Consider the following 19,439-nt stretch of genomic DNA (forward strand, 5'->3'; position numbering starts at 1 on the left):
ACCCAAATGGATTTCTCCTTTTTCCTTTTCTTCCATATACAGTACATTATATTTGCATCACATCAAGTTTAAACTCAAAGCAAAGCAGCAACGCTTATACAGTATAAACTAAGTCTAATCTCCGAGAGGAGAGAGAGTGTGAGAGAGAAGGGAAAAAAAAAAAATCCCTCTGCTTTCAGCTTTAAAGAATCAGGATAGGAGAGCTTAGGTTAAATCCAATATGACACAGCAAGAGTGTACTCTGTGGTCGCATGCTAGCGTGAGATTGAGAGGACAATACCTAAAGCTGGAGCGCTGGCGCTTCGGCAGCGATCTTCGCACCGAGCGAGAGATGGATTAGTCAGAGAGAAAGAGTAAAGAAGATACACAGAAGCCCATGCAAAGACACCATAGTGTTAAAAAAAGCAGAATAAGATGGTTAAAAAGCTGTTATGGTTAAGTTTAGAGGACAGAAGTTCTCAGAAAATAGAAGAGCAAACAAGCACAATCACATACAGTATTAATAAGTCAAAGATCATATGATAAAAATTATGGCTATGTCTGAAAGCTAAAAAAACACTCTATTAAAGGAAAAGTACACTTGCAGAATAAAAAAATTCCTTAATTTACTCACCCCCATGTCATCCAAGATGTTCATATCTTTCTTCAGTCGAAAAGAAATTAATGTTGAGGAAAACACACCAGGATTTTTCTCCATATCGATGCCCAATAATGATGGCCAACGGATTGAAGGTCCAAACTGCAGTTTCAGTGCAGCTTTAAAGGGCTCTACAAGATCCCAGCCAAGGAATAAGGGTCTTATCTAGCTAAACAATTGATCATTTTCTAAAAAAAACAAAAACAAAAATGCATATACACTCTTAAAAATAAAGGTGCTTCACAATGCCATAGAAGAACATTTTTTGTCTAAATGGTTCCATAAAGAATTTTGTTTCACAAAAGGTTCTTTGTGGTGAAAGAAGGTTTTTCAGGTTATAAAAAGGTAAGAAATAGTTCTTTATAGAACCTTTGACTGAATGGTTCTTTGTGGAACCAAAAATGGTTCTTCTATTGTTGTGAAGAACCTTTTAAAGCACCTTTATTTTTAAGAGTGTACATTTTAACCACAAATGCTCATTTTGCACTAGTTCTGTGATGCGTGTTTTCGAGCATTACATAATAACGTCGGAAAGGTCACGCGTGGTTCGTTCTTCGTCTGTGTGTTTTGGATTAAAAAGATAGGGTAGGGCGAAAAACTGTTTTGACATTTTTCGTAAAGGGCGTTTCACTACCTTTGCACATTCACTTTGTAAACACCGGGTCGGTACTTCCGCGTACGCCACATGTGACCTTTCCAATGTGATTGCGTAACAGAGCTAGTGCAAGATGAGCATTTGTGGTTTAAAAAGTGTATACATTTTTATTTTTTTTAGAAAATGACAGATCGTTTAGCTAAATAAGATCCGTATTCCTCGTCTGGAATCATATAGAGCCCTTCGAAGCTGAATTGAAACTGCAATTTGGACCTTCAACCCATTGATCCCCATTGAAATTCACTATATGGAGAAAATCCTGGAATGTTTTTCTCAAAAACCTTACTTTCTTTTCGACTGAAGAAAGACCTGAACATCTTGGATGACATAGGGGTTAGTCAATTAACAGGAAAAGTAATCCTGTAAAGAAACAGTTCACCTAAAATGAAAATTTTTCTGAATCCAGTTCAGCCCATCCAAGTTTGTTTCTTCATAATTTTTTTTTCCTTCAACAGATTTGGAGAAAATCTGCATATGACTTGCTCACCAATGAATCCTCTGCAGTGTATGGGAGTTTTTGGGTGAACTATTACTTTAATTAGCAAGAAATAAACATTGTACACACTAAATATATGCATGGTTCTCTCAAAAGCTCACTTAAATTTGTTTTCAGACACAGCCTAGTTAACAAATGATTTCAACACAAAGAACTATGCTGTGAGACAATGTCTTACTCAGGTTGAATTCGCTGTCTTCACTTTCATCAGGAGACAACTGAAGTGGGGAAGACGGCTGAAGTCTCAAGCCGTTCTGCTCTGGACGACTAAATTTGCCCGGAAGTGTCTGGTATTTGTTATTTTCAGGATTATATCGGTTCTGTGAAAGAAATGCATTAATCTTAGCTATTACAGAATTTTATGTTGCTATAAATTATAACCTTAAAAATGTGTAACTATAAACAGTTTTAGAAATAAACAGTTGAGGTCAAAAGTTTCATATTAGTTTGCCAAAATAAGAGGGATCATACAAAATGCATGTTATTGTTTATGTAGTACTGACCCGAATAAGATATGTCACATAAAAGATGTTTACATATAGTCCACAAGAGAAAATAACAATTGAATCTTCATATTCGAAAAGTTTTCACTCCCCAGCTCTTAATGCATCGTTTATTATTATTTCCTCTTGTGGACTATATGTAAACGTCTTTTATGTGAAATATCTTATTCAGGTTACTAAGGTACTAAGTAAACAACAACATGCATTAAAATAATTAACATTTTGCAGACTCTGAAAGGGGGATGTAAACTTTTGACTTCAAATGTAGTATAAACAAACAAATAAATAAAAATATGTTTATTAGAACAAGCATGAACACTAATATCAGGTGTAAGCGGTTTCTCGTTAATAAGCATTTTTGTTAAAATAAGCCAGGCAAACAAAAAACAATATGCATATGTTATGTTAACTAATGCATGTGCATACAGAGAAGGCTACTGTTGTAGTTTTGGTGTTGTGTTTGCTTTAGTTTATGGTTTATGTTAGCTAATAGTACCTCCAAAACAGCCTCTACTGGTTGGCCCACTACATGCTTAAGAAAAAACAATAGTCAAAACACACAAGCATATACTAAGATGACTCACATTGTTAGTTGAAACATACAATAGATCTGAGTTGAGACCTTCAGACTAAAAGCATTGTTAATGATATGAGTTTGTTAGCATGAATTGGAAGCAGAAGAGTCATATTCATTTATACAAAATCATGCAGGTTTTTGTACCATCTGTAAGCTTCCACTTTGGAGCTCCTCCAAACTGGTGGACAGCATCCGTGGTAATGACCTGAAAATAAAACCATGAGCAATTACATTAAACAAGCTTTGCATACATTATGGAAGAATAAGAGCATCTTGTTGGTTCAGGTTATGTCACAGACTAACAAATGCAAGCTGGAAGCACATTCACATGGTTAAAAGCAAAAGATGACTGAAATTAGAAACCAGAAACATTTGAATTACACTACCAGGCAAAAGTTTATGAACAGTAAGATTTTTAATGTTTTTTAAAGAAGTCTCTTCTGCTCACCAAGTCTGCATTTATTTGATTCAAAATACAGCAAAAGCAGTAATATTGTGAAATATTTTTACTATTTTAAATAAATAAAATAAATAAAATAAAATCTATTTGAATATTTTTTTTAATGTAATTTATTCATATGATCGAAGCTACATTTTCAGCATCATTACTCCAGTCTTCAGTGTCACATGATCCTTCAGAAATCATTCCAATATGATGATTTGTTGTTCAAGAAACATTTTTTCTATTATTATTATTATTATTATTATTATTATTATTAATAATAATAATAATAATAATAATAATAATAATAATATTTAAAACAGCTGAGTACATATTTTTCAGAATTCTCTGATGATTATAATGGGGGGGGTATTATTGAAATTAATACTTTAAATGTTGCTTTAAATTGATCAAAAGTGATAAACATTTATAATGTTACAAAATATTTCTATTTCAGATAAATGCTGTTCTACTGAACTATCTATTCATCAAAAAAAGCTGTTTTAGCATAATAATAATGATAATAATAATAATAATAATAAATAAATAAATAAATAAATAAATAAATAAAATACATATTTTTTGAGCAGCACATCAGAATATTAGAATGATTTCTGAAGGATCATGTGACTGGAGTAATGATTTTATTAATTCAGCTTTGAAATCACAGTAATATTTACATTTTAAAATATATTCAAATAGAAAGCAGTTATTTTAAATAGTAAAAATATTTAAAAATGGTAGTTTTTGCTGTACTTTGGATCAAATAAATGCAGGCTTAGTGAGCAGAAGGGACTTCTTTAAAAAAAAAAAAAAAAAGAAACATTAAAAATCTTACTGTTCAAAAACTTTTGACTGGTAGTGTACAGTATATGCAGTCTGAACCCAGTTTTAAAAAGGAAATGATAAAAATGAAAATGAAAACTGGTTTGCTATTTGAATTCTAATGCAAATTAAGAAAAAGTTAGAATGAATTTATTCACTTTCAGTTTGCAAGCTGACAGTAACATCTTTGTGTCAAATTTAATGTAATTTTTGCAAAAAAAAAAAAAAAAAAAAAAAAAATAAACTGTAAGACTGCATTATCAAATGGAAAAATATTATTTTTAACCATTTATTTTTCTTTCTTCTTTCACAGTTTCACAAATACTGCAAAAATGATCATTAATCATATTAAATTATAATAAATTTATTGTTGTTAAAAAAAGAAAGAAAGAAAGTGCATAACATGCACCAGACGAACACTGAAAACATTGAAATATCACAGTAAACACTCCAGCCACAACTATATCGATTAGTAACAGCGTGTGTGGTGTGTGGCAAAAACATCACAAGAACAAGGCTGCTGCTACTTCAGAAAGCCTTTTAAACAAGCACAGACACACACACTCCACTTGCCATTGTCTGCTGTAAAAGCCCAAGTCGCCAATGGATACCATCGAGGTCTCCATGGAGGGCTGTATACTGCGACAGCTGGGCCAGAAAAGGACAGAATGGGATTGAGTGCAAGGAAGAGAGATAGAGTTGACAAAAATCACATTAGCTTGGGTGAACGATTGGGACAGCGAGTTTGCAAAATGATCCTTCTCCCATAGATGCCTCCTGATCCCCACTGCCTTTAAGAACAGTGGCCCACTGAGACTCTGCTATCATCAGTGTACTGTTAGTAATACAACCTCGCGCTCACCTGGAGTCCAGTTCCCTCGGTAGACAAGGAGGAGACACCAGGAGTGGCGACGGACCTCGGGAAGACATCTGTGGAGGAGTAAAATAAATGGAAGTTAAAGCTGACATATAATGAGAATCTGACTTTTTCCATGTTTAAGTACTATAATTGTGCATCCCAGTGCATCTACCAATCCAGAAACTTTGTTTGGGTGAGCCTTTTTCTGGAAGCATGTGAAAAAAACACACCGCACACCAAAGTTTGATCAAAGCATGTTAACTGTTCTGTCGTTGGCTGCACAGATGAGCACAGAACAATATTGAGAGTCTCAGCCTCAGAGGAGACAAGAGAGCAGTGGATTTATTAATTTATTTACTGTACAGTATATTACACTGCTGCCACACAGATCTAATATAGACATTCAATTTCCTTCCCAGCTGTTTACCAGCACAGACATAACTGACTGTTTTTGTAACTCATTTGTGTTTTTAACATAAACCTGTGTGTATTTGATAATTTAAGTGCAATAAGACATGAAAGAGAACTTAGTTTAGTACTTGCATGCTGTGTGATACCCGCTTTCTAAAGCCACTTTTCAGAAGTTTAAACTAATATAGTTTAAAATGCATGATTTTGACCCAAAAGACATGTTAATTAAAACCAAATAGATGTTTTTGGTAGAGTATCTGAGGTACGAGCTGTAAAGGCACAGTCCTATTCTAGAAAAGGGGGCGGGGAGCAGCAGCTTATTAGCATTTAAAGAGACATGCACAAAGTGTGTTTCTGCTTCCACTCAAAATGGGCATTTTTAATATGAAACTGAAACAAACATAAATGGAAATATGAAGCCAAATGGGCCATAATCTACGTCTCTGTGTTTAAGCATTTTAGGTTTTCCCCTGAAGTCCACTTATAATGTTAGTCAAAGATTCTTGCATCAAAAACAATCATAATGTAGTTTTTCCACAATGATTTTCCACATTGTCTCTGCAATCATCACTGTTTAATCAATTACTTTATTTATTTATTTTATTTATTAATAAATAAATAAGATTTCAAATAAATGCTATTCTTTTAAACTTTCTATTCATCAAAGATGCCTGTAAAAACATATTACAGTTTTTATAAAAATATTAAGCAGCACAGTTTTTTTTTTTTTTTTCAAATAAGAAATGTTTCTTGAGCAGCAAATCAGTATATTAGAATGATTTTTGTGAAACTGAAGTAAATTCAGCTTTGACATTACAGAGATAAATTAAACATCAAACAGAAAACAGTTATTTTACACTGCAATATTATTTCTGTTTTTTTTTTTTCTGTAATTTTGTATTTTTAATAAACACAGCAATGGTGAGCATAAGAGACTTCCTTCAAACACAAACAAATTTTACCAACCCCAACCTTTTGAATAGTAGTACATAAGACTTCTAAATGTAAATTATTACAGGCTAATTTCTTCACATGTAAAACTACCCACTTAGTTTATATGAAAACATGAGCAGTTACATGTTAACATGCTTATGTGATGATTTCTGAATGACTTATTTTTCCATAAATGGTTTGGTTGTACTGGGAAAGGAATTTAAGTGAAACTCTAAGCAAAATCATGTTATTTTCTGTGATATGAACCGTATAAACCTTGAGCGGTACCTGTAGTTCTGATCTGATAACATCAGAGTACACTTTATGTGTCAGGGCTCTTATTTTTCGATTGCCACTAAGATCCTCTTCACTGCTGCCGGACAGCAACGCATCACTGGTCACTGAAGAGACACAGAATCACATTCAGGGTCAAATCTAGTAACAGTGACTAAAACATTAAAGTAGTAAAATGAAGTTGTACTCATAGGTACCTTGGGAAAGGGCTAAGCCGTCCTTTAATTTTCTGTACTGGCCCAAAAGGAGATTGAGCTCCTCTATATGTCGATCCTTCAGAACAAAAGTTGACAGTAGAGTTTAAGTTTAGTCCATAAGCAATCAACATGCATGTTGCTTTCTGCAGATTTTGGACCAGATACTGACTTACCTTTTCATTATTGGCAGCTATTAGTGTCTCCATTCCAGTTTTTAACCTCTGCAGCTCTTGATCTGGAACATAAACAGCAAAACTCAGTTAATATGCACTATTACATCATTATGGCAGTGTTGGGGAAGGTACTTTAAATTATAAATAGCATTAGAGTTTCAGTGTTGTTGAAATACAAGCAAGCTTCCCTAAAATGCTGTTACAGTTAAGGTCAAAAGTTTACACACACCTTGCAGAATCTGCAAAATGTTCATTATTTAACCAAAATAAGAGGGATCATACAAAATGCATGTTATTTTTTTATTTAGTACTGACCTGAAGAAGATATTTTCCATAAAAGATGTTTACATGTAGTCCACAAGAAAATAATAGTTGGATTTATAAAAATGATCCTGTTCACTGCTGCTTCAGAAGGAAACACAATGCATTAAGAGGGGGGTGAAAACTTTTGAAAAGAATGAAGATGTGTGCATTTTTCTTTTTTTCCTAAATATCATATTTTTTTCATTTAGTACTGCCCTTCAGAAGCTACAGAAGATACTTCCATGTTTCCCAGAAGACAAAATAAGTTAAATTTATCCTGATCTTCAAATTCAAAAAGTTTTCACCCCCCAGCTCTTAATGCATTGTTTTTCCATTGGCGAACCTTCTGTAATATTCTGTATGAGTATGAGACCCTCAAACCAAAAACATGGATCTCAAAATCATACAGTCACTGTTGGAAAAGGTTCAAATACACAAAAATGCTGAAAAACTAAAGAATCTTTGGGACCTGAAGGACTTTTCTAAAGAACAGTGGGCAGTTTAACTGTTCAGGACAAAAAACAAACAAACAAACAACACAGCTGGATCATTCAGGTAACACAGTATTAAGAATCAAGTGTATGTAAACTTTTGAACAGGGCCGTTTTTATAAATTCGACTATTATTATATATATGTAAATGTCTTTTATATGTGAAATATCTTATTCAGGTCAGTACTAAAAAAAAAATAACATGCATTTTCTATGATCCTTCTTATTTTGGTACATCAACATTTTGCAGATTCTGCAAGGTGTATGTAAACTTTTGACAACTGCAAGTAGTATTAGAAGTTCAACTACAAGCCAGATTCCCTAAAATCCAGTTACTTCCCGGCCCCTCTGAACTAGTTAGTTACTCCCCAACACTGCGTTGTGGTGACACACTCCATTTACAAAACACACAGAGAGCTGATGTTGAGGTAAACCAGCCCTCCAAGGGGGGAAAAAAAATGTTTCTGTGGTCAAATGACAGTTCAGAAAAGCTCAGAAAGACGTGATGAACTTTCTGAAGGTTTGCAAGGAGAAATACAGCATTTGACAGGTGAAAAACTCTTTAAAACAGCATTCTCTCCAAGTGTGTACATGCTTGTCCAGGTTAACACATGCTGTTTAGCCAAGCAGTGATTTACTCCAAGACTCATAGCAGAATGTCATGCTCAGAAAAACTGCCTCTGTAACTGACATAATAGTCAAAAATCTCAACCTCATTCTTTAGCATTAACCTGGTTAGGTCAATGTCGACGGTACATGTCAAATTTTCTCAAGGAAAAAAATTAAATCTCTCAACTAATGCCGTAAAATATCAAAAAGCTCCTCTCTAACAAGTAACTAACAACAAACGAGTTTATGGTCACCGAATATCTTTTTTTTTCCTGAAGTAAACATGACGTGACATTGTTTACAAGCTGTTAGTTGACATTTTTGCGCAGTTAAAACACAGAACTACTTAATTACACAGAAGTAATTACATGAGACGGGATATGGATTTCGGTAAGTTTTACTCTCTTTTAACATACCTGCCAACGTTTATTCATGTTTATTTCATGGATAAAGCGGAGGAGTTGATCAGCTCACGAAGCTTCTCTTGAACTGAGGTGCTAAAGCGATCAGTCACTTCACATTAAACAGCGCCAAACCGGCATTTATTTATGAATACTGTAATAAAATGGACAGAATTTAAAATTTAAGACTTTGTTTATTAATAATATTTGTTTATTAATATATATTAATAATATTTTCTTCTTCTTATCATATAATATATTTAACATATTTAATTTTATATTTTTATATTTAATTTTAGAATATTATGAAGCCAAGGTACTTTATGTATTTTTATGTTTTAATATATAATACGTAATAGATTTTAAACTTCATACTACATACTTATTACTCATATTTTTGTTTCTAATTATGTATTATATTTAGCATCACAAATTGAAGGATTACGCATATAATCAAAGTCATTTCACACACTGTAATGACTGAGTAATACTTTATAGTCAATAAAACACACCCACTATTGGGCTGTTAATAATACACAAATTATGGGATTAACCATTAAAATGTGCTACAATGACATTCAGCAACATACAAAACATAGTGAGTAGTTGATTCATCTTTCTTTGAACTGGCCCTAGTCCTATATTAATGAGTTTTAGCTCACAGACCCATGGGAAAGCAATGAGTGGCTGCGGGGTGTGACAAGCATGAATCAGCCATTTAACACCCCCTCCACACACACACGCACACACACACAGGTAGCCATTGAGGGGATTGGTGCGACAGGCTTGACAGCATGCCAGTGTACATTAGCCAGATTGACAGAGAGACGCTAAGGGGCAGCTGAATCAAGCTGGGGGACAGGATGGGAGGATCTGAGACTTTGAAATGTGCGCTTACGTTTGTCTCTCAGCTTTCTCTTATACACTTCCTCTACAACAGGGAGCGGCAAACAGCAGATGGCATTATGATTACCAAAAAGATTCATATGTTAGTAATTTTCAACACTCACATGAACATTTTCCAACACACATCGTGACTCCCATGCAGCTAGTATTTGGTACTTTCCACAAACGTGGCATAAATTGGTGTCAGGTTATTACACTTTTAAAAGCAGCAGAGGCATAAATCTGTGAAACCTTTTATATTTGTTAGATAAATTATCATCTAACCATAAAATAAAACAACAATCAACAATCAGGGTTTGAAACTGTTCCAAACTTAGGGGTAACAAGCAAATGAAACACTGGAAATGAGCATTTCCTAAAAGTTAAGCACTGACCATTTGCAAAATGACTTAAATGACTTAATTTTTAAGGGTTTCAGGTCCTTTTTTTCCCACCTTATTAGTGGAAAATGTCTTATTAATGTAATGCTAAATTATTCCACACGAAGACCTCAGTAGGCCTCATTTCAGCAAATGTTAGGATTTAATCTTCTTAGAGGTACCTCTCTCTGTGATGTCATTGTTGATGGTTCCTCGGGACAGAAGCTGATTCTGTAGACACTCGATTTCAGCATCCTTTGTAGCAAGCAGCTGCTGGAGTTTGGCAATCTCAGTCTAGGAAAAAAAAAAAAAAAACACTTTAGCAGATTAGCACATTTCAGATTACGGTGAAAATGTCTTCATATTAAACCAATTTTATTAACTTTTTCATGTAAGAAAGACGACAACAAGGTTCACATTTCACACAAGATCTTCAAAATGGACAGAGAAGGGTAATCTGACATTAACAACACAAAAATGACAGGCACAGTAGGGTTAAATACAGGTTTAAATGTCCTTCACCATTTTGGTTGGGTGACAAACGGTACATCCACACTTAAAAACACCCATATTGTCACAAAACAGAAAAAAAGTTGGACTACCACAAACAAATAAGCTTTTGTGTTTCATATGTGACATATTGCTACCATTCATACACAGCAGCAACACCAAAATGCTAGCACAACTCTCTGACATGATTTCCAAGAAAACCCATTCTATGCTGGAACTATAGTACACTACAAAGTTGTAAAAAAAAAGGCACAATTATTTTTACTGAGCTGAATTAACAAACACAACAACTCTCTCCACACTGTAGCTTTCAAACTAGCTCAAACTAGAATACAGATTTTCGACTCAAGGTCAGCTTGAAGAGATTACAACATCCCTCTCTGTTAAAAAAAAAAAAACACAGCATATGCTGGTTAGGTTTGTTTTGAAGCATGGCTGCTGGTTTGAGCTGGTCCTTAGCAGGAGCTGGTTGCTTAGGATCATCTTAAGACCAGCACATGACCAGCTAAGGACCAGCTTATACCAGCTCAAGACCAGCTAGGGACCATCTTAAACCAGCAGCCATGCTTCTAAACATACCTAACCAGCATTTGCTGTTTTTTTTCCCCCAACAGGGCTAACTTTATGATTGGCTAATAATTCTTTGGCAGCAGATTCCTTACATCCGTGTCCTGAAATGCTTAAATGTTAGCACATAGCATCACACATGACCCACTACAAATAAACATTCCCCCATCTGCCATTGTTTAATCAACCATGAGAGAAGGTTGCATGGGTAGTAACAGACAAACATTACTAAACTAGGGAAAATGTGTGTGAATCTGTTTGTATCTCCATACGGAACTGATCAACACTTGTTCCCATGAGGATCCGAAAATGTGCACACCTACACATGCTTCTATAGTAGTCTATCTACATAGTATGATTTCCCTACACTGCTAACTTCTACACATAATGTAGTTTAAAAGATCGCCACTGGACCATCTGGAGCGCTATTCTTAGCTCAAACTCTTGAGAGCAATTGCAAGCTGTTAGCATTAAAAATTGGGGATCTTGAAGCTGTAAGATTATTTTACAATATAAGCTCTTGTCAACAACTGACCAAGTGGCAACCTGTTACATGAAAGAGTGTCTAATCGTCCTCTTGACGGCCCACCTTCCTGCAAAGTTTAGCTCCAATACACCTCCCTAAAAGTTTTGAGTGTTCCTGAAAACTTTGAATAGATTAGGGTGCCCAAACTCGGTCCTGGAGGGCCGGTGTCCTGCAGACTTTAGCTCCAACCCCAATTAGACACACTTGAACCAGCTAATCAAGCTCCTGGCATGCTTGAAAACTCCTAGCCGGTGTGCTGAGGCAAGTTGGAGCTAAACTAAACTCTGCAGGACACTGGCCATCCAGGATCCAGTTTGGGCACCCCTGGATTAGATAGTTCGGGTTTGGTTGATTGGGGTTGTAGCTAAGCTCTGCAAGAAAGCGGCCCGGACTGGACACCCCCGACATAAAACAAATTTAGATGGAAGAGGGTTCAAGAGGCACAAGAACTGGGAGCTCAGAGGGGCATAACAACCAAAGGAGTGGACATTTTTAAGGAACTACGACAAAGCTTGGAAAACATAAACCTCCAAGTCTTTAGAAGAGGTGGAAGTATTATGAAATCAACCCTGTCTTAAATGGCACTCTTGATGCAAACTCGCAGTCAGGTGGTTTTTCATTTTTGGGTGTCCCTGTGGTCCATGAGACTGTAGGGCAGGGGTCTCCAAGCTAGACCTGCAGAATTTAGCTCCAACCCTAATAACCCAAACCAACACCTGAACCAGCTAACTAAGGTCCTACTAGGCATACTAGAAACTTCCAGGCAGGTGTGATGTTGGAGCTAAACTCTGCAAGTCACTGGTCCTCGAGGAGCGACACCCTGCTGTAGGGTGTCCCATTTTTTGATTCACAAGGAAACTTCCCATGTGTCATCAATAGATCTTGAAGGACGCTAGTTATCCTGCAAATTTACATCATGTAAACTCAAAGGACCACGAGGACTGAGGGTGCCATTTTGGGACAGGGCCATCATTGCCCACTCCTTTGTGTCATACTCCTCAGGGAGGATGACAAGGGATAAAGAGGGGGAGCGGGGTTAAGCACCTGAGCTGTCCGACAGCGCTCCTCCCAATGCTGTCGTTCTACCTGAGTGTGCTCGACCGTGAGCTTCAGTGTAGAAAGCTTGGTCATAAGCGACTGGTAACAGACATGGAGGGAATAGGTGATAGAAAGCTGGAGGAAGAGAAAGCCAGAGGGACGTTCATTATGCTGAGAGCTTAAGAGTTTGTGAGAGTGCAATGAATAAAAAGTCCAATTAGTATGTATAGAAAAGTTACGGGATCTAAGCAAGAAGCTGCACTGACAAGAGTTTGTATTTGGAGTTAAGCCAATATGGCTAAAGAGACTGTTAGTAAATGCTGATGGGGCAGTTAAAGTTTGTAATAAACAAAACAGAACCACAAGCACACCAATTACTAGACTGAAGGCTAATAGGGATCCAGATTAAATATACATTACCTTAGTGGCTTTGAGCTTCCTTTCATATTGCGATTTCTCCCCCTCCAGTTCTTCAACTTTGCTCTTAAGAAGGCGAAGCTCTTGTAGCAAAGCCTGATGAAAAAACAGAAACAAAGAAGAACAATTACACACCACCTTGCGGTGGCAAATATCCAACTATTCTGGCAACAGCTCCTGGAAAAACTATGCTTCTGTCTAAGGTACAGAGTCCCTAAATTGACTTTGCAGAAAAAAATTAAACCCTGAGACTTTCTTGTGCATGTGGAAAAATGTTCCTTGCACACTCAAAAGTTCCAGGGGCTTTTTTCCCTGCAATTTCCACTTCAGGGGTTCCATACTAAGGTCATTCATATCAGTACAAAAGAATTCAGGAGAAAGTGTTTGGACTGACCAATGAAACCCACACACCGTGCAGTTAAAACACAAGAAAGGTCTGGAGATTCCTGGAAAACCTTATTAGTTCATAAAAAGATACCTTGAGTCTTTAAAAACTGACAGAATTGATCAAGGAGAAAGAATCTAATAGGGTCACCACTAAGCCCACAACCTTTCTGGAAGCTCTCTGGGTCTACTCATCAACTGTTAGCGTTAGTGATCTTCCATCATGCAGGTTTACACCCAAAATAAATCATGACTTTGTCATTGGAACACACTGCAAACACCAATAATCATTGAGATTCCCACAGTGGAGCCCGCAGACTGGATTCACTGTAGGAAAAGGCAGTTAGTAATTCCTGTTGGAGTGTCCAAAAGTGAGATGGGGGAATGGTTATGTTTTAGGGTAGAGCAAGGAGGTAAAAAGGGGTTCTTGAAGTAAGTCCACCACGTAATGAGGATCTGCCTACATTCTCTCCTCCGCTTCTACAGCGGCAGCTGCATTCCTCTGCATCCGAGGCACCAAGGCCCACATCAGGGCTCTGGTCGAGAGCCTCACGTGTGCCACTGTCCCCCAGACTCTCCAGGGCCCGCTGCTCCTGAATACGATTGCTGATTTCCTCCTGGAATTTACACATCTGCTCCTGCAGTTCACTAATTAGATTAACCACACTCTGACAAGAAAAAAACAAGAAAGCCAGAAAAAAGGAAAAACATTTATCAGATTTGGAAACACAGTTATACATAGACATAGATGGTCTTATGAATACTCTGAGTTCTCTGAATAGGCATATTCATTCTTTGGCTTTGTGCACTTTAGGATTTAGTGTCTAATAAGTCACATGGACTTTTAGAAAATAAATTCTCTTGAAACACTTTTCAGTCTCTTATTATTATTTTTTAATTTGCCCACTACCAATGTCCAACAGTGCATAGACATATACCTTCCATATTGTCAGCATACTTTTTATGTGTTATGCTTGAAATAATGTTCTTCTGTATGTAATTGAGGCAAGCTTGTAAGAGCTGTGCAGATAAACCTCACTCCCCTGATCTCAGGCTGCAGCCTTTATCGTACTTGTTAGCACGCCCAACTCCCATTCCCGGAAACGCCGGTTCGAATCCCACTCTGAGTGAGTGAGGGTAGTAGAACCAAAGGGGATACATTGGTGCCATGACCCAGATAAGAGTAAGGTTTAGAGAAGTGAGTTTGCTTTGGAGGCCAGCAGGTAAGAGCTTTCCCATTCTGGAAACACCGGTTCGAATCCTGGAGTGAGGGGAGTAGAACCAGAGGTGATACATAGGTGCTGTGACCCGGATGGGAGTGAGTGTACCAAAGGCCAGCAGGTAAGAGCTTTGTGGGTAAACCTCACTCCCCTGATCTCAAGAGGCATATTAGGGACTGATGCTAGAAGCTGCGGTCTTTATCATCATTATTAGTGGCCACTTCCCATTATGGAAACGCTGGTTTGAATCCCACTCGGAGCAAGTGGAAGGGATACGACTGACGCTAGAGGCTGCAGTCTTTAGCATGCTCGTTAGCGCACCCTCCACCCACGCTGGAGACTCTGGTTCGAATGCCATTGGAGCAAGTGTAGGGAGTAAAAATGGTAGGGATACATTGGTGCCATGATGGGGATGGGGGTCAGGTTTGGGGGGTTGAGTGTAATGAAGGCCAGCTGGTAAGAGCTGTGTGGGTAAACCTCACTCCCCTAATTTCAAGAGGTGAACTAGCGACTGGCGCTAGAGGCTGCAGTTTTTAGCATCCAAATCCCATTTTGGAACCACAGAGCGAATGAGGGGAGGGGAAGCAGAGGAGATACATTGGTGCCACGACCCGGATGGGAGTGAGGTTTAGGGCGGTGAGTGTAATGGACCCCAGCTAGTAAGAGCTGTGTGGGCTGCAGTCTTTAACACCCTTGTTAGTGTGTCCACATCCCATTTTGGAAACTCCAGTTTGAATCCCACTCAGAGTAAGTGAGGGGAGTGGAACCAGAGGGGATAGACTGGTGCTGTGACCTGGATGGAAGTGATGTTTAGGTTGGTGAGTGTAACCGAGGCCAGCTGGTAAGAGCTGTGTGGGTAAACCGCCCACCTCCCATGCCTGAAATACTGGTTTGAATCCCGCTCTGAGTGAGCGAGGGGAGGGGATGTGTTGGTGCCGTGACCCAGATCGGAGTGAGGTTTAGGTGGGCGAGTGTAACAGCAGCAGGTAAGAGCTTTGCAGGCAACCCTCACTTCCCTAATCTCAAGAGGCACACTCGCAACTGACACTAGAGCAGGGGTAGGCAAATTTGGTCCCAGAGAGCCACAGTCCTGCAACTCCAACCCTAATCAAATACACCTGAACAAGCTAATTAATGTCTTCAGGATTACTAAGACTATAGGCAGGTGAGGCTTTTTTTTTTTCAGGGTTGGAGCTGAATTGCAGGACTGCGGCTCGCTAAGACTTAACTTGCCGACTCCTGAGCTAGAGGCTGCAGTTTTTAAAGTCTTTGTTAGCGTGCCCAACTCCCATGCCAGAAATGCCGGTTAAAACCCCACTTGGAGCGAGTGAACCGGAGTGGAACCGGAAGGGTTACATGTATAAATGGTAAAGGTGGTAAAAGGACCTGCATTGTGACCTACTTTTTGCCAGTAAAAGTTTCTGACCTACTTTTCAATTTAAAGACAGGTCTATATTTCAGAGGATAAAATTCACGTGCTTGCGATTCAAATGAATGTTAGGTGCAGATGAGCAGCAAATCTGCATGTAATACGTCATGACAGTAATATGTACTGATTACAGAATCTGACTTTAGCAACGAGCATGTTAATGTTCAGTTTGTTTTTCACTTGTAAACAAGTGAATGATTAGTCAGGCTAATCTTGGCTATTCTGACAGAAATGCAAAGGCTGTCAGCCAGAGGAAGTTTCATATGATATTCCCCGTTGATGCGAAAGCCGATGATAAGGCACACGTTCCACGCTTATATTTAGCTCTATGCCAAAGGTTTGTGAGCAGGGGAGATGTGTGTGGTGAAAGTGTTTTGCGCCTCTGGTATGTTCAAAGTGAATTTCTGCCATTCCGTCCCACTGAATGGAGCCTTGCAGCTGTCACTCTTGAGGCCAGTGTTTGTTGATGCAACAAATGCAAAGAGAGCTCAGTTACCACAGAACCAAGAGTGTGCGGTGACACTATGGGTTTATGAGAAAGAATGATTTACAAGATTGTGTCACTCAGTGAACCTAGAAATTTCAACATTAACCAGTTACAGAATATGCATACACTTTTGTGACAAGCAAGATTTGTGCAATTGTTACTATTTTTTACTTCCTCAAGATAGATTAACTGGTCGGCTCGATAGCCTACATACAGCGCCGTTGCGCTGGGGGTGTCCCGTGTTTGAATCCCGACTTGAGGACCTTTCCATATCCCGCTCCCTATCTCTCTCCCATTTCGTTTCCTGTCCATACTGATCTGTTCTGTAATAATAAAGGCTAAAAATGCCAAAAATAAAACAAACAAACAAAAAAAATAGATTAACTGACTGAATGACAAGTTGATTTTGATAATATTTACACATCCTCATTTCAAAACTTATAAATATTTAATGTGAAATGTACGTTCCCTGAAAAAACACATTCTACTAAACAGGTATTAACATTCTTTCCTTCACATTTCGCTTCATTTCTAAAAGTGAATGACACCCATTGCAGATACGTGTTAAAAAGCGTGTGCATGTTGTGTGCAGCACATTCATCAAGACAAGCACTGAGCACTTCTGGCGTCTGTCATTTTACGTTCATCACACTGCCTGTCACTGTCTCCCATTTAGGTCCACCGCATGCTTTTGTGTCTCTGCCGATTAGCATCTTCCCTTATCAGCGCTTTGCCTTTTTGGCACTGGGAGCATTTGTGGGATGCAGGGCTTGAATTTGTATGTGTAATTGCCTGTGTGTGTGTGTACATATCTGTAAATCATGTTTCTGTGAGCACACTGTCCGTGTGGAAAGGCTGAGTCTCTGTGATAGCCAGACTCAAACGAATGACAAAGACATGACAACGAGACATCTGTTGGTTCAGAGTCAAACTCCTTTTGTCTATTTGAGTCCTAGGCATACCTAGATGAAATCAAACACCAGGAGAATGTTCACATACTAATTGAGAAATTAAAAAGCTAGTTTGTCTAATGACTAATGATTTCTAGCAGACGAAACAGTTTGAGCCAAGGATACCAAGACGAATGTTCACTATGAAAACTCCCAGTTTCTATTAATTTCCATGCATCTACACGGCTTTAATATTTCCATGTTTTCCCATGGCTGTGGGAAACCTGTTCACTTGGTGTTTGGGAAGATGCTTTGAAAAAGGAACCATTCCATTTTCAGACAGAAAGCCAGAGATGTAGTACGTTCAAGAAAAATAAAGCTCAGAACAGATGCTCCTTTAAAGTTTTATGGTGTTTTTCTGAGTCTCAGATTAGTCTGTTGGCTCCGCACAGTGTGTTACACTGCCAGTCCAACAAGTAATTAGGTGTTAAGAGGCAATAAATTTACAGGATCTACATATACACACACCACAACATAAACATGCCACCATGACTTCCCTGTCCCCTAGTTATGTTTCCATGCGTCATATGGAAACATCAGATTAAATATCAGCTCAAAACCTTTTGAGTATGTTTACCGATCTTGTATTTCAACTTGACGCTCTTGGTAATTACAATATTTTGTCCGAAAATCAGTTTCTATTCTATACAACCACACATTGTCTTATTATTATACCTAATATACCTCTAAATATATTTAACAACACATATGCTGACACGGCTGCTTTCTTTGTGTGTGGTTTCAATTGAATTAGAGCCAACAGGTGAACAACAAAGACAGATACAGTTAAAAAGACCTCAATAACATCATTCAGTCAACAAATCTAAACCAGTATTACAAATGCAAACATATGTATTCATCAGTATTATTTCATGAGGAAATGGGGTAAACATTGGCAGACAATTTTAGATAGTAAGGGTGTTAAAAGTAATGGTACTTTGGTACCAAGTCAATAAAATAGAAAAAAAAAATGTACAAATGAATATGAACTTGAACATGTTTTTTTATATATACATATTTACATATATACTAAATATATATTAGTTATTATATTTCTATAGTTATATAAAAGGTTGCTATTGTTACCAAACTTAAAAAAAAAATGTTTTCGGTAATTTCAATAAATCTGAAATATATATGTGTATATATATGTGTATATATATATATGTATATATATATGTATATGTATATGTATATGTATATATATATATATATATATATATATATATTTTTTTTTTTTTTTTTAATATTTATTAAATTCAATTATTTTTAGCTGTGATAAAATTACTATTGACAATCATGAAATCAATGTACTGGTATCGAGTACTGATATTGTGACAACCCTACAAGTCAGACTACACAAATAGAGGAAGTAAACAGCCATAGGATCATTATCATTTATAGAACAACACTAATATATTATTCATATACCATCTCATAACAGATGAACCTGTTGCCCTGTACGAGCTAACAGTCTGACACAGTACCTCGGCTTTATGATGTTTCTCCTGTTCATCTATATGGTTGTGTTCCTCCTCCATGCCGACAAGCTTGAGTTTCAGATAGGAAACTTCATCCATGAGTTCCAGTTTCTGCGTCTCCAGTGAAGTTCGGCTGAGGAGCTCCTAAAGCACACGCACACACGTTAGCGAACACATGGTGACACACAAACACACCCACACAGTTGTACTGTATACAGTAACAATCACACAGCACACAGTCGCTGCTCCACTGGCCAAGTTCTCTCACAGTAACGCTTAGGCCGAAGCAATGCGCCGCTAAATATACTCAAGCAATGAACGCTATTTTTACTTCCTCTGCCTCTCCGGTGCCTGTATGT

At 37.6% G+C, this 19,439-nt stretch overlaps 1 protein-coding gene across 15 annotated transcripts in view; it reads right to left on the reverse strand.

Moving 5' to 3' along the window:
• ppfibp2b (PPFIA binding protein 2b) overlaps positions 1-19,439 on the reverse strand; it is a 79,064-nt gene that overhangs the window by 13,347 nt on the left and 46,278 nt on the right. For 7 of the 15 annotated variants that reach the window (XM_051100038.1, XM_051100041.1, XM_051100039.1 and 4 more), the window contains 13 exons: positions 19,087-19,224; positions 13,978-14,181; positions 13,133-13,225; positions 10,254-10,365; positions 9,705-9,737; positions 7,003-7,064; positions 6,830-6,905; positions 6,627-6,739; positions 4,998-5,065; positions 4,709-4,783; positions 3,013-3,073; positions 2,788-2,823; positions 1,967-2,108 (listed from right to left, as the gene is read on the reverse strand). In XM_051100038.1, coding sequence (XP_050955995.1) covers positions 1,967-2,108; positions 2,788-2,823; positions 3,013-3,073; positions 4,709-4,783; positions 4,998-5,065; positions 6,627-6,739; positions 6,830-6,905; positions 7,003-7,064; positions 9,705-9,737; positions 10,254-10,365; positions 13,133-13,225; positions 13,978-14,181; positions 19,087-19,224 — 1,213 coding nt within the window. The remainder of the gene's footprint in view (positions 1-1,966; positions 2,109-2,787; positions 2,824-3,012; positions 3,074-4,708; positions 4,784-4,997; positions 5,066-6,626; positions 6,740-6,829; positions 6,906-7,002; positions 7,065-9,704; positions 9,738-10,253; positions 10,366-13,132; positions 13,226-13,977; positions 14,182-19,086; positions 19,225-19,439) is intronic. The other 8 variants (XM_051100050.1, XM_051100051.1, XM_051100048.1 and 5 more) reach the window with 7 other exon arrangements.

The sequence above is a fragment of the Labeo rohita genome, chromosome 25 (assembly GCF_022985175.1).
Source record: "Labeo rohita strain BAU-BD-2019 chromosome 25, IGBB_LRoh.1.0, whole genome shotgun sequence".
NCBI classification, from domain to species: Eukaryota; Metazoa; Chordata; class Actinopteri; order Cypriniformes; family Cyprinidae; genus Labeo; species Labeo rohita.